This window comes from Pongo abelii, chromosome 1 (genome assembly GCF_028885655.2).
Source record: "Pongo abelii isolate AG06213 chromosome 1, NHGRI_mPonAbe1-v2.0_pri, whole genome shotgun sequence".
Lineage (NCBI taxonomy): Eukaryota > Metazoa > Chordata > Mammalia > Primates > Hominidae > Pongo > Pongo abelii.
The window spans coordinates 52,191,690-52,207,027 of record NC_071985.2 but is presented as its reverse complement, the minus strand read 5'-3'; the positions used below and the strand labels follow the sequence as shown (position 1 = coordinate 52,207,027).

The window sequence follows — 15,338 nt, the reverse complement described above, 5'->3', positions numbered from 1 at the left end:
GCATCACCTACCTCTTGCTCTCTGGCGAACATTTGACTTACAAAAGCAGTTTACATATCTCTTCTCTTCAGCCATATACCTAGATTTTGAGAATTTTATTCTCTTAGAATTATAGTTTCCTAGATATAGAAGAAGATTCATTCTATGACTTAATTTTTAACACAATTGTACCTGCCAAATGTAGTGGCTCAAATCTCTGCTCAAACACCTTCACAAATAGAGAGATCACTCACTCCATCTTGCCAAAAATTGCCCAAAAGTTATTTCCTTATATTGAAATAAAATAGGATTTGCCGGTAGCTTTCCTTCATTGACCATGTTGCATTTCTGGAAGACATGCAAATAAAAATCTCAACTTGCCTGCTAGTTGAGAATACTTAATATCTGAAGAAAAGTATCTTGAGCCATCTAAACCATCACATCTATTCAGGCTAAATATCCCATTTCTTCTAATGTTTGCCATATGACATAGTTTTCCAACACTTCATCAGCTGCTTGCAGGTTTTGGAATGTATTTGCTTCTTTGTATTCCTTCTAAGATGTGATGTCTGTATGTGCTGGATGATACAGTAACACACAGGGCCATAACCTCCCTTATTCTAGATAATGTGCTTCTGTTTTTCAGCTTAATACAACATTGACTTTTTGGCAGCCACAATTCATGATTGCATCACTTTGTATCCTTGTCACTCATGATGCCACATAGTCCTGTTTCTCCCACTCTAAACTTATAAGGCACATTTAGATCAAAGTGGCTCTTATTTATTCTTGTTAAATTTATTTTTGTTGTATTCCATCAATCATTAAAGCTTGCCAAAATTGTTTTTCATCTGTATATGTTGTTCCTCTTCATGACATGTCAACCACTTGTATGAGTATCACCCTTCCAAATCCACAGCCAAGTCATGTGTCTTCAGGTGTTTCTAAAATCATGTAGCAAATCACACATGCTGACTAGTTGCTTGTGATTTCTGAGGAATAGGATTGCTGAAGAGTCAGGCTTCTGAGAAAAAAAAAATACTCTGCGTTTTGGCTTTTAATCCAGATCCACAAAGTAATGCTGAAGGCATCCTGGGATGACCAGCAGGCACCCCGCTACCCCTGAGGTTGGTGATTCTGGGCATATCTTCAAACCTCAGGGGCTTCAAGGGCCAAATTTTCGTATTAAGCATTTTATCTCATATGAAAGTGCTGCAGTGTATTCAGAGATGTTAACCTCTTCAAAGGGGTTATTTTATCTAACAGTACACTTTTGAAAGCTACCGGTAGTTGCCTGGAGCAGGTGGTCTCCAAATGCAGATTCAAAATGCAATGTTCCTGTGTTAAATCAAGTCAGAGTTCTGAAAATATAGCCTTTTATGCAGAAGATCTTCAAACACAGATGATTGTCTAAGCAAGTTTTACTATAGTTAAGCTAAACTAAAATGTGTCTTACCTTTGCCCAAACTTCAGCTGGGCCATATGATGACATTTAGACATGCTGAAATATGCTCTTTTTTTCTGGTTAGTACTGGGATATAAAATCTTGAAGACAGCAATATCTTGAAGACAGTGCTCTTGTCAAGTTATCAATGCTTTCTAGATTGCAAAATCAATGGTCAATTCTCAGTCCCCATCTTACTTGATTTCTCAATACCAGTTAACACAATTAAACACTCCCTCCTCCTGAAAAACTATTTTCTCACTAGGCTTATGGGCCACCACTCTCCCTTGGTTCTCCTCTTATCTTACTGGCTACTCTTGCATCATTTCCTTTACCTCCACTTGTCTAATGCCCAATGACTTACTTCTTGGACCTCTCGTTTTCTCTCTATAAACTCACTCTCTTGGTGATCTCATCCAGTCTTGTGGCTCTAAATATCTAATATGGTTTGGATGTATGCCCCCTCCAAATCTCATGTTGAAATGTGATTCCCAATGTTGAAGGTGGGGCCAACGGGAGGTGATATATACTAACAAATCCCACATTATCAGAACATCCTGCCTGAACCTCTGTATCAACTGCCCACTAGTCACTTCGGCTTGGATATCCAGAAAGGCATCTCAAATTTACATTTGAGATGGACTTTCCTTGCTCTCCTTTCCATGCAATTCACACTTGCTCCACAATCATAACTAAGCATAGCGTTTTTATAAAACGCTGTGGATGCCCACCTCACCCAAAAATCTGTTCCTCCAGTTTTCTTCCCTATCTCTGCAAATAGAAACTCCATGCTTCCAGTTGCTTAGGTCCAAAACCTTAGGGATGAACTTCCTCCAGAAAATTCTGTTGTGTCTACCTTCAAAATATTTTGAAAATCTAACCACTTTTCACCACTTTCACATTACCACTGATCCAAGCCATCATCATTTCTCTCTTGAGTTACTGCAATAATGTAGTATAACTTTGGGCTTTTGCTCAAATATCACTTTCTCAGAGAGTTCCTCTATGATTGTTCTATTTAAAATTACAATTCCACCCCTCCAAATCTCCCTATTCCTTTTCTCTACCTGACATTTTATACTAAAGGATTTCTCACCATCTGGCATATTATATAGTTTGCTTCCTCATCTGTGTCTGATGTCTTTCCTCCAACTAGAATGTAAGCTTGATGAGGATGGGAAGTTTTCTTCCTACCATATCACCCATATTTTACAATATCAGTTTTTATTTTTATATATGTCAAGAGTTTTCTTGAGGTGATGCACATCAATAGCATTGCCACATATGAGCATCACTAACTCCTCTGACCACAGGAAATGCAGGGTGGGTTTAATACGCAGCTTTGCCCCTAGTTCTCTGTTTCCTGTGCCTTTCCTACTCCCAACCAGGACCACAGAAGGAAGGGTCCTTCTTTTTCCTTGCTCAACTGCCTTGCCTCTTATGTGAGATGTCATCCCAAGAGAAGATTTAATCATCTAATTCTTGATTTCTGTTGTCCCAATTTATGTTATTTATAGACTAAAAACCTGAAGTTTAGAAAGGTTATGTAACTAGCCTAAATCACATGTTAATAACAAATACAGTCCAGGCTCTAATAAATTTCCTTACAAAGAATAATTAGGTTTAATGACAAGTTTGCTTCAGCGTGCCTCTAAGTAGCAAAGATTATGACGGCCTGCACAGTCCACTTGCAGAGGTTGCGTGAAGTGCTCTTGTCCAAAAATTTCTTCCACCAAGTTGGCGTACTTTAGTGTCTGATATACCACCATTAAGGCCCGTATTTTAGGGCAGCGAAGGGGAGATTCTTTAGTTTGTCAGTGCAGAGATCTTTTTGGTCTGTTTTGTGATCAATGGGCCTCAAGTGTAAACTACAGACCAAAATATGGTTATTTTAGGGATAAAATAAACTCAGAAGTCCAGAAAGAAGCCAAATCATTCTTCTATTTAATAAGCCTGTCCTGAACTTTAAAAGCTATGTATGAGTGTGTATGCCCGTGTGCATGTGTGTGTGAAACGTAAAATTTTTGTCTTCCATCCCTTCTGTCTTTTGAGCCTTAATATGTTTCTTTTTTTTTTCCTCCTCCTCTATTTTGACATTGAAGAGTATGTGGCAGGCAGATTTGGCCAGGACGACTCCACTGGATATGTCGTCTTTACTCTTGATGAGAGCTATGGAGACACCATCAGCCTCTCCATGTTTGTCCGAACACTTCAACCATCAGGCTTACTTCTAGCTTTGGAAAACAGCACTTATCAATATATCCGTGTCTGGCTAGAGCACGGCAGACTAGCAATGCTGACTCCAAAGTCCCCCAAATTAGTAGTAAAATTTGTTCTTAATGATGGAAATGTCCACTTGATATCTTTGAAAATCAAGCCAAATAAAATTGAACTGTATCAATCTTCACAAAACCTAGGATTTATTTCTGCTTCTACATGGAAAATCCAAAAGGGAGATACCATCTACATTGGTGGCCTACCTGACAAGCAAGAGACTGAACTTAATGGTGGATTCTTCAAAGGCTGTATCCAAGATGTAAGACTAAACAACCAAAATCTGGAATTCTTTCCAAATCCAACAAACGATGCATCTCTCAAGCCAGTTCTTGTCAATGTAACCCAAGGCTGTCTTGGAGACAACAGCTGCAAGGTAATGATTACTCATACAAACTAGGTATGCTAAACTTTTACTTTATTAAAAAGATAACTTATTAAAACAATTCTTTGTATATAAAGATGATGTTACTGACCCACCACCACAGAATAATATTTCATCTATATTTTTCCAACAAGACTGTGAAATTTACATTGAGCCATAGAAATGAGGCCTTGATCTTATTGGCATCAGGATCTATTTAACTAACCAAAGTAACTTCGGTTATAGGCTTCTCTCACCCTCACAACAATCATACTACTTAAGTATAATAATATTTCAATTCCTAAACTCCTAATGGCACACCAGAGGTTTAACTGAATTAACTCTTTTTGGATGATATCGTTAACTTTATTTTAAATGTCCAGCTACTATCGTTTTGAACTTTTATTAAGTCAGCAACAACAAGAGAAATCTGAGAGGTAATTTCGTTCTGGTAGATGAAATCCCCTGAAATATAATTTCTCAAAGCCCATGCTTCACTTTAAATATTCTATGTGCTCTTCTAAGAGCTACTTAAATACAAGAACTTGTCAGCTCTGCATGACCTTTCAAAGGGAAAAAAGGAAACGCATTTCTCTGTGTTGAGCATTTGTTGAGCTCCAACTATGGCCCTACACTAAGCTTGGTTCTAAATATACACAAATGAATTATTGTAACATAGTTATGGAACATTTTCAATGTACTAGGCACTATTTTACATGGATTAATCCATTTAGTTCTATTGAAGGATTACTGTGGAAAGCAAGCATTGTTGTTGTCCCAATTTACGTTATTTACAGATAAAGTAACTGAAGTTTGGAAAGGTTATGTAACTAGCCTAAATCATATGTTAATAGTAGACCCGGGACAAACACAGTTCATGCTCTAATAAATTTCTTTTTAAATACTTGCATTTTGAATACTTTTTGTGAGCAACCTTGTGAGAACTCAAGTAATAATACTATGTCTCTGATTCAGAGGCAGACCAATGTGGGAAGGGCACTCACTGAGTTGGGATCCAGAGGACCTAGGTACCAAGTTTCACTGTTTCGCTTCTGTATAGGATCTTGGGCAACTGGAAACACCTTCTTTTCATCATCTGTAAAACCAGGAGTAAGAATCCCTTCCTCAAATGATAATTAGTGCATGTGAAAAAGTGCCTGGTAATTTGTAAATTACAGAGGACGCTGCTATACTTGAAAAATCCTCCTTGTGCTATGGATCAGTTTTCTATCTTTTCTCTCTCTCTGCCACCACTCTGCCCTTTTAGAAAGGAGTTGGTAATGGCAGTAGTCATTTTTATTCTATTTAGTTAACAATGGATATTAAAAGTTTAAAATGTAAAGATGCAGGGAAATTAGCATTTTAAAATAACAGATATGTGGTTTCACCGTCAACATTTTTCTATTTAGTTGCCAGTGCTTTTTATACCTTTGATTTCTTTTCTGCTCAGTCCAACCCCTGTCACAATGGAGGTGTTTGCCATTCCCTGTGGGATGACTTCTCCTGTTCCTGTCCTGCCCACACAAGTGGGAAAGCCTGTGAGGAGGTTCAGTGGTGTGGATTCAGCCCATGTCCTCGCGGAGCCCAGTGCCAGCCAGTGCTTCAAGGATTTGAATGTAGGTAGAGTTCAAACCTACCATCTCACCAGTTGAGTTGCGACATTTGAGTTGTTCCAAGAGCAAACACAGAAAAAGAGTATAGACAAAGCCAGTTTATGACTGGCCTCTTGCCTCATCCTGCCCTTGGTGGGTGTCTGGATAGGAAATGGAGGTCACAGCAACACTAAACCTAGATGCTTAATCATTTAAAGCTGATTTCCTAAAAAAGAATTAACAGGGTGATATTTGACTTTCCTTCCCTCATTACTGGGAACACAGAATAAATATGTGCATGTTACACATTGCCATTTATTAACTATGAGGCCTCAGGCAATCCATGTGATCTCCATCATCTAAAGCTTCCTCACCTGTAAAATAGGAAGAACACTTTCTACTTTTTCGGTTTCTTTGTGATGATTCTATGACCTTATCTGTAAATAATCAAACATGTTAGGCACTCAGTGAATGTTTTCTATGAGAATTTCCCTCACTGTGAAAGGTTTTCCTGTCCATCTTCTGTACTACAAAACACAATTTTCCAAATGTTAGCAATCTGAATAGTATACGGTATTCACAATTTTGACATATCCACCCACTAACTATACTGTTATTTATATTCTGTCTTCTCACCTACTTCAAATAATGCACAGTCCAGTTGATAGCCAACCCTCTAAGTTTGCACTGAATTCTAATTTCTTCCCCTTATTCAAAGATTGTGCTCCTAAAACTTTTCTCTCACATACCAGTATCAATTTTTCCGTCATTACAAAAAAATTCTTTTGACACTCCCTCATTCCTATTCCTACCAGCTACCATCCCATTTCTCTGCCTTAAAGAATAGGGAGAAAAAAACCCTTTAATGTGTTGTCCGCAATATGCTTCCGATATTCTCACTCCATTCTCTCTTTTGCTCCATACAGTCAGGCCCACACACCACCACCTCCCTCCTGAACTCTCTTAACCCAGAGATTCACAGGTCACCTTTGTCACTTCATTCAGGTTTCTACACAAACATCCTGCAACTTGGCTTTATTTTTATTTTAATCTCTTATTATTCCTTGATATTTTGTTGCATATGCATTGATATATTTGTCTGTCATCTCTCTCATCATGAGAATATAAGCTTCACAAGGCAAGAAAATTTTCTATGTGGTTTCTTGCCCGTAAATATTTGTTAAATAAATAAATTGATATTATTTTCTTCAAATTTACTCAATATTTTCACTTAACTGCTGTGGACATTAAGTACATTATCAGCTTACTATAAAAAAAAATGCATGCTGGATGCAGTGACTGACACCTATAAATCCCAGCACTTTAGGAGGCAGAAGTGGGACGATTGCTTGAGCCCAAGAATTTGAGTCTGCAGTAAGCTAGGATCACACCACTGCACTCTAGCCTGGGCAATAAAACAAAACCCTGTCTCAAAAAAATAAAAATAAAAATAAAAATACTGCACCAAAATAATGGAATTTAACTAGAGGATAGTTTGGCTTAAGGTCAGTAGCAATGACATACTATCTAGACTGGGCCCCGAAGTAACTGAGAAAAAGAGAAGAATGTATTTACTTTTATGTTTCTATACTTCAAAATCATATTATTTAAAAGACCTGTATGAAATACATTACACTGTACATACACTGGGGGAAGTTTTCTAGAAAAATGTATATACTTTTATGTTTCATACTTAAGAAATAGGTACTACACATGTATAGAAAACATGATGAGTTGGCATAAAGAATGTAAATTGGTTTTTAATGGGGCACAAAACTTTAAATGATACTTTTTCATTCTACTTCTTTATTCTAAAATAATTTCTTAATTATTAATTTTACTGTTGATCTTTCGATAGAAATACTAAAGTTGTTAGTCTTAGCTATGTTCTACCTGGTGTCCGAATCGCTTTGAATATTTTCACAGGAAAAAGGAATAGGATTTCTAAAAACAGTGGCAACCCCAAAACAGTATGCACACTGCTCTGCAATCTACACATCAAACAGTTTAGGAGTTGGACAAACATGTCAGAAAGAAGTGAAGTGAACCTTTACTGCTACAACATTGCCGATAGCAAAAGACTAGTAAGTCCAGCTCTGACACCCCCAGAAAGTCCCAGTGGCATTTTTTAAGTATAGCTTATCTTAGTGAAGAGAGAAAATGTAAATAAATAGGTGTACAATAGGAATTATAAATCAATTTTCTAATTGACAGGTATGAACCCAGAATTCACTTTTACTACTCTCATAATTTTAATTTTATGTAATCTTATGACTATTATATTTTCTTTCCAAGTAAAATATATTGAAAAGATTAAGTCTAATGGAACAAGATACTCTTGAGAGTACAGCTGATAAATTACCCTGAGTTTGCCTTTAGGACTTTAATCATCTCTATCTCTGTATCATACCAAGATTTAAACATTTACAACTCACCTTAAATACAGGTGTGCTTATTATGGCAAAGTTCCTCAAAGAAAAGGTGAAGTACAAAAGTGATTAGGTATATCGTGGTTTTTATCCAGATCAGAAGACATGATTTCAGTGTGCTCAGCAGTTAGTAAATATATTTATATAGCGTTATAGACCATAGTCTTCATTTCAGAGTTGGAGAATTTTGGAGATTTTTCATTTTAACATTTACTTAAAAACATGTAATGAAACACTTGTTGCTCTTTTTTTTCCTAAATTCCCAACTCCAAACCTGGTTGAAACACACATACACACACACACACAACACACACACACACACACACACACACATAGTAAAAAACAATAAGATCAAAGGAATTGATTTATTTAATTAAGTCAAATAATACACTTGAATGATACACTGAAATTTTCTCCTGCTGTGGTTTCTAATCATTATTTCACTTTTCACGATACAGGATGGAGTTATTTTCATAGAGTATTCATTTAATTATGTTTACTGAGCACCTACTATACATCAGGGACACACAGGCTGAGGCTTAAGGATTTAGTGATAACCTAGACAGAGAAGATCCTTGGTTTCATAAAGCTTATGTCCTAGTGCAGAAAGACAGTGAAGGAACAAGTAAACAAATAAACATAATTTTAAGTGGTAATGGGAGCTATGAAGAAAATTAAGCATAGACAGTGAATGCAGGGAGGTAGTTTTTTTAACTCAGATAATCAGGGAAAAGCTTCTCAGAGGAGGCGACATTTGAGCGATATTAACACTAAGAAAAGCCAAGTATAAGAAGATCTGGGGAAATAATATTCTAAGTAACAGCAAGTGTAAAAGGCCTGCATTGGGAACAAGCTTGGTGTATCTTCAATGAATGGCAAGAAATTGTGGCTGTGGCCTGTGAATGAATTGGAATTGGAGAGTTAATCAGGGGCCAGATCATGTAGATGCTTTTTTTTAACATGGCAAAATTTTGTCAGGAATTTTTTTTTTTTTTAAAGAGAGACAGGGTCTTATTATGTTGCCCAGGATCGTCTCAAACTGCTGACTTCAAGCTATCCACCCTCCTCAGCCTCCCAGATAGCTGAGATTATACCCACAACTGGCTCAGATCATGTACACTCTTGTGGTTATGTTTAGAATTTAGGATTTCTTTTTAGATGATAACTAATGGAGCTTGACTAAGGAGTAGTTGTTATATTGATCTGCAGAGCAGTAGAGGCAGGGACACTAAGAAGTAATTAGTCTTAATGAAAGATGATGGTGGTTGGGTGTAGTGCCTGATAATGTAATGATAGTGTTTTCAGGTCATTTGCTACTGAAAAGTGTGATACAATAAGAATAGATAATTGGCCACTGCATTGAGTAACATGGAGGTCATTCATTGTAACCATGAAAGTGGTTTTAGTGAAGTGACTGGGACAAAAGCTTGAGTGGCATATATAAAAGAGAAAATGAGGAATGATAGAGTGAGACCATGGGGATATAAAATTATTAAGTTTTGCTGGTAAAGAAAATAGACAAAAAAGCAGCAGGATTGGGGGATGTCAGGGTACTGTTTCGTGTGTATTTTTATTTTTTAAGATTAAAGCAATTACACATATTTGTATATTGATGGGAAACAACAAAATGGAAGGGGAAATGATGATGCAAGAAAGAAAAAGAATGCATAGAGGAATAATATGTTTAAAAGGTGAAAAGCAGTAGCACCCAGTGCATAACTGGTAAAGTTGACCTTGGTGGGAATACAGACAGTACATCTATTATAGCAGGATAGAATGCAGTGTGGATCCAAATAATATTAGGTTTACAGATTTGATGGATATCTGAGGTAGCTCTGTTTTTTCAAGAAAATATTATGTGAGATCATAAGCTGAGATAGAATTAGATATTTTAAGAGACAGAACAAGTTGTTAATCATCTTATAGAATGGGGAAAAAAGTTTTTAATAGAGAAATGCAATAGGATTGCCCAAAGTGCTGTGCTCACATATAGTGTGAGAGCAATTGATATGGTTGTATACGAAAGTACTTGGGTGTAGATACAGAATTTGCAGCTTGTCACATAATTGGAGTTTTACCAGGTAAGTAAATCAGTCATTTGGAATGCTACTTTTAACGGCCTACTCATCAGCTTAATCAGAAGCCAGACTCCACTGTTAATTTTCTGCATCACCATAGCTAGATTTGTGATTTCGTTTTGCTCAATTTATTTATGTGTAAAATGAATTATCAATGCTTTATTTGTGGGAGCAAATGCAAAATAAAAATTGGCATGTATTAGGATTTCACTGGAAAAGAAATGTATAGTTTTGGTTTTGCTATCAGACCATCCGGGTTTGACATTCTGGCTTTGTTATTTATGAATTACATGACCATGAACAAAATTACTTAAATTCTGTGAGTCTCAGCTTCTTCTTCCATAAAATGGGGATAATAATAATACCTGTATTCAAAAGTTTGATATTAGAAATAATATAAAAGCAACTAGCACAGTATGTAACATGTATCAAATAGTCAATATGAAATGTTATTAACACAATGATCGTTACTATTAATAAAGGTAATTAAGCAAACTGTAGATTTAATAAAGTTATTGATTATTATCACCTTCTCTCATTAGGTATTGCAAATGCTGTTTTTAATGGACAAAGCAGTCAAATATTATTCAGAAGCAATGGGAATATTACCAGAGAACTCACCAATATCACATTTGGTTTCAGAACAAGAGATGCAAATGTAATAATATTGCATGCAGAAAAAGAGCCTGAATTTCTTAATATTAGCATTCAAGATTCCAGATTATTCTTTCAATTGCAAAGTGGCAACAGCTTTTATATGCTAAGTCTGGCAAGTTTGCAGTCAGTGAATGATGGCACGTGGCACGAAGTGACTCTTTCCATGACAGACCCACTGTCCCAGACCTCCAGGTGGCAAATGGAAGTGGACAACCAAACACCTTTTGTGACCAGCACAATTGCTACTGGAAGCCTCAACTTTCTGAAGGATAATACAGATATTTATGTGGGTGACAGAGCTATTGACAATATAAAGGGCCTGCAAGGTTGTCTAAGTACAATAGAAATCGGAGGCATTTATCTGTCTTACTTTGAAAATGTTCATGGTTTCATTAATAAACCTCAAGAAGAGCAATTTCTCAAAATCTCTACCAACTCAGTGGTCACTGGCTGTTTGCAGTTAAATGTCTGCAACTCCAACCCCTGTCTGCATGGAGGAAACTGTGAAGACATCTATAGCTCTTATCATTGCTCCTGTCCCTTGGGATGGTCAGGGAAACACTGTGAACTCAACATTGATGAATGCTTTTCAAATCCCTGTATCCATGGCAACTGCTCTGACAGAGTTGCAGCCTACCACTGCACATGTGAGCCTGGATACACTGGTGTGAACTGTGAAGTGGATATAGACAACTGCCAGAGTCACCAGTGTGCAAATGGAGCCACCTGCATTAGTGATACTAATGGCTATTCTTGCCTCTGTTTTGGAAATTTTACAGGAAAATTTTGCAGGTGAGCACAAAGTCCATATGAAGCTTGGTCTTTGAGGCTATACTCTGCATCACTGTTCTTGTCAAATTGGAAAGCTCTCTCCTCAAGGTATACATATATACTGTGCTGAACAGGGTGACACTGGTCGCTTCCGTCACAATTTGGTCATGTTAAGATGGGATCTCACTTACCAGGATATTCTACAAGTCAGAAAGGTAGTGTTTAAATCAGACTTTCAGCAAAATATTTTCTCAGTCATCTGTGTGAAAATATGTCTCATGAACTGTAGCCCCAGGGTCTGACAGTTTCAAGGCCTCGGGAAACAAATGCATTTACAATAAATGCAAAAGCTGAAATGTAGTATTGTTAGGGGAGGCATGACTTCTATTGCTAAAATAATGCCCTGGGCTATTTCAGGCAGGTAAATACTCTAAAATCCCGAAAAGAGTACATTAAAGTATACAGCTGACCCTTGAACAACGCAGGGGTTAGAGGTGCCTATGTGCAGTTGAAAATCCACATTTAACTTTTAACTCTCCCAAAACGTAACAACTATCAGCCTGGTTGACCAGAAACCTTAACAATAACATAGTCAATTAACACATATTTTGCATGTCATATTCTGTCTTCTTACTATAAAGCAAGCTAGAGAAAATAAAAAGTTATTAAGAAAATCATAGGAAAGAGAAAATAAATTTACTATTCATTAGTGGAAACTGATCATCAAAGATCTTTATCTTGATTGTCTTCGTGTTGATTAGGATGAAGAGGAAGAGAAAGGGTTGGTCTTGCTGTCTCAGTGGCGGCAGAGGTGAAAGAAAATCCACATATAAGTGACTCCACATCATTCAAACATGTGTTGTTCAAGGGTCAACTGTAATTTCAAAACAGTGGAATTATAATTCTCAGACAAATATAAAACAAACATGTTTTAATTACTTTGTCATTAATTAATAAGGAAACTAGTAAGAAATAAAAACTAATTCAAAGGACAATCTAAAGAATATGTATATGTATATATACAAACAAGAATGAGTGAATGAATTTATTAATAAATACAAAACTGTTTAATATCCCATAGGGCAAGAAAACTAGTATTTGAAGTCATCTTCAATACTGTGATAATCATTTGTATGGCTCACTACAGATAAATTAATTTGCATTTTGATGAACAAGAATTTCATATTAGTATTGTTTTCTACAACTTACAGAATTGTAATATAGCTTAGCAAAGAAAATATAAGGCACAGACCACTGCAAAAGTGGATAATCCTAGATGGTCTTTTATATAAACCCAGCAGTGCATTGAAAGAATATGCAGTGATTTTTTTTTGCCCATTTCAAAGTATTTCACATTTTTCTACAACTACAAAAGCAGTATTTTAGTTCTTGTAACCACCTCCATTTCAAGCTATATAAACAGAGATAAGAAAGACTATTTTTCTTGTAAGTCACATTGCTTCAGTATTTCCATGTAAGAAGTTATTATTGTTTTTACAACTTACACCACTTTAAATTTACTAAATAATTGAGTCATTATGGGGAGGTGAGAGGGTTATTATTAACAAGTAATACATTCCAGAACTTCGGCAAGAACACCTGGAATGGGTTGGCAGCCTGTAGACATTACACTAATTCAGAGGTGGTACCTTAATTGCATGAATCTCCTAGCAAACATAACATGTAGGCATACCTATAAGAAGTTGTACATCTCTCCCTAACAGTTACTGTTCTGAGCCTGAGAAAGCAAGGCACCGTTGTAGGTGCTAAGTGTTCCCAACAGGTAACCTGCCTGTTTAAAAGCAAGAAGAATTCAGGATCAAATTTAGTACATTTCACTGTGAATTTTGATAAGTAAAATAAACACACAGGCCCTATTAACTAGTTCTCCAGAATTTTTTTCTGCCTAATTCATCAAAGTCAAGTTCTGAAAGACGAAATCCCTCAAAAATACCTTCTAATGAGATTCAGGAATTGTTTATTAAAACCAAGATGTATACAAAGCTTCATATTTGCATTGCTAATTGACCTCTTTCAAAGCTGGTTGACATTTTTGGCTCTTCTGAAAAGTCTTTATGGTATCTTCTTTTTAAAGTAGAATTGATTAGCTCTTGTGGGAAGGGACACACTTAGCATCATATAAGCTAGTCTATCCACATTAGCTGCAGCACACACAACAGAACAAAATTCAATTCATTTTACACTTCCTGAATATTTATTAGTTATCGGATACCATGCACATACACAGTGGGTCAAAGAGCCTAGCAACACTATTAAACTCTTTAAACATCAGTCCCTTCACACTACTAGATTTTGTCTTACAGTGAAGTTCTGCTTAGCTTCTAATACTTGTTCCACCTTTTATAAGGATTCTTTAACATGTAAAGCTTTGTTGCCATACCAGAGAGCCACACTCTGAATTCACATGCAGTTACCATCGTGTGCTATATACAAAGCTCCTGGAGAGCATTTGGCTTGCATTCTTCGAAGCTATGAATTATTACATAGGGAGCAGCAAGTCTTGGCAGGGCAACTGAAGTTCAGCTCTGAAAGCCAATAGAGAAATCACATGAGTGCTTGGGTACTAGAGTGCTGTCCTTGCTTTCCTGGCCTTTATAGAGATGCAATTTTCCTATGGCCTTTATTGATTTATTAGCAAAGCAGCAGCAAATCTAGTTATAGCAAGTTCTTTTCCAACCCAAAATTTATCGCCACCCCATGGCATAGATCTTATCTCACAAATGAAAACTGTGTAGAAATGGAAGATGTATAGCCATGCTTGTCACAGTACCCTCCAGCAGGAGCTTTTTACTGGAGAAAGTGATTCTTGTATAATGCAGCACAATTAAGCACTTGTAGCTCCTCCAGCCTGAGTACTTAATTAGCTTGGCATTGACTACGTACATGAATTTATCAAAAAAGTTTTCTTGAATGAGATGAACAAGATGAACAGCTGTGGCTGTTGCTTTTATCTCTCTAGACAGAGCAGATTACCCTCAACAGTCTGTGGGAATGAGAAGACAAATCTCACTTGCTACAATGGAGGCAACTGCACAGAGTTCCAGGCTGAATTAAAATGTATGTGCCGGCCAGGTTTTACTGGAGAATGGTGAGTCACATTAGAGCTTTCTGGAAGACAATCCTGAGCTAAAGAATGATGGGATTACTCAAAGTTCATTTTCTCCTCTAATTTTTTATCTCAGTTCCCACAGGAAAATCTATGCTGAAATAGAGGTTCAGACAGAGTGAAACAATAAAAAAGAAGAAAAACTACAGTTTAGGTCAAAGGAGAGAACATTTTATTAGACAAAACTTCAAATAGGGAAAAATGAGTTTTAAAAAATGTATAATGTGCTATTTTTCTTTCTTATAAGTACCTCTGAATTCATGTCTTTTTTTTGTTGCTAACTCTAATACATGATGCAAATATGGTTGCTGTTGAGGTAAAATAAGTTACAACTAAAAGATTGCCTCATAGAATTGCCTACAACCCAAAAGTATATATACCTTATCCATATGATTCTACTTTTCCCAGAGAAACTCTTCAACTCTTCTTCACCTCCTACAGGAATTCTTAAAACAGAGTTGGTCAATGGCTTCAGGCAATCTGTGACCTGCTGAAAATACAGGAAAATTAGAATATGTATTTGAGTGGCTAGGGGTAAGTTCAGGGGTAGAAAGAATGCATACTGAATAGCTTTTATCAGCTGCTCAAAGGGATTTATGTCCCCAAAACAGTTATGAACCAGG

General features: G+C 36.5%; 1 protein-coding gene across 8 annotated transcripts in view; it reads left to right on the top strand.

Annotated features, from left to right (window-relative positions):
- The window catches only part of CRB1 (crumbs cell polarity complex component 1), a 280,501-nt gene that overhangs the window by 225,902 nt on the left and 39,261 nt on the right, over positions 1 to 15,338 (top strand). For 6 of the 8 annotated variants that reach the window (XM_002809664.4, XM_054523797.1, XM_002809663.4 and 3 more), the window contains 4 exons: positions 3,526 to 4,073; positions 5,512 to 5,677; positions 10,703 to 11,609; positions 14,569 to 14,697. In XM_002809664.4, the coding sequence (XP_002809710.2) occupies positions 3,526 to 4,073; positions 5,512 to 5,677; positions 10,703 to 11,609; positions 14,569 to 14,697 (1,750 nt within the window). Of the gene's footprint in view, positions 1 to 3,525; positions 4,074 to 5,036; positions 5,172 to 5,511; positions 5,678 to 10,702; positions 11,610 to 14,568; positions 14,698 to 15,338 lie in introns of all 8 variants that reach the window. The other 2 variants (XM_054523818.2, XM_054523799.2) reach the window with 2 other exon arrangements.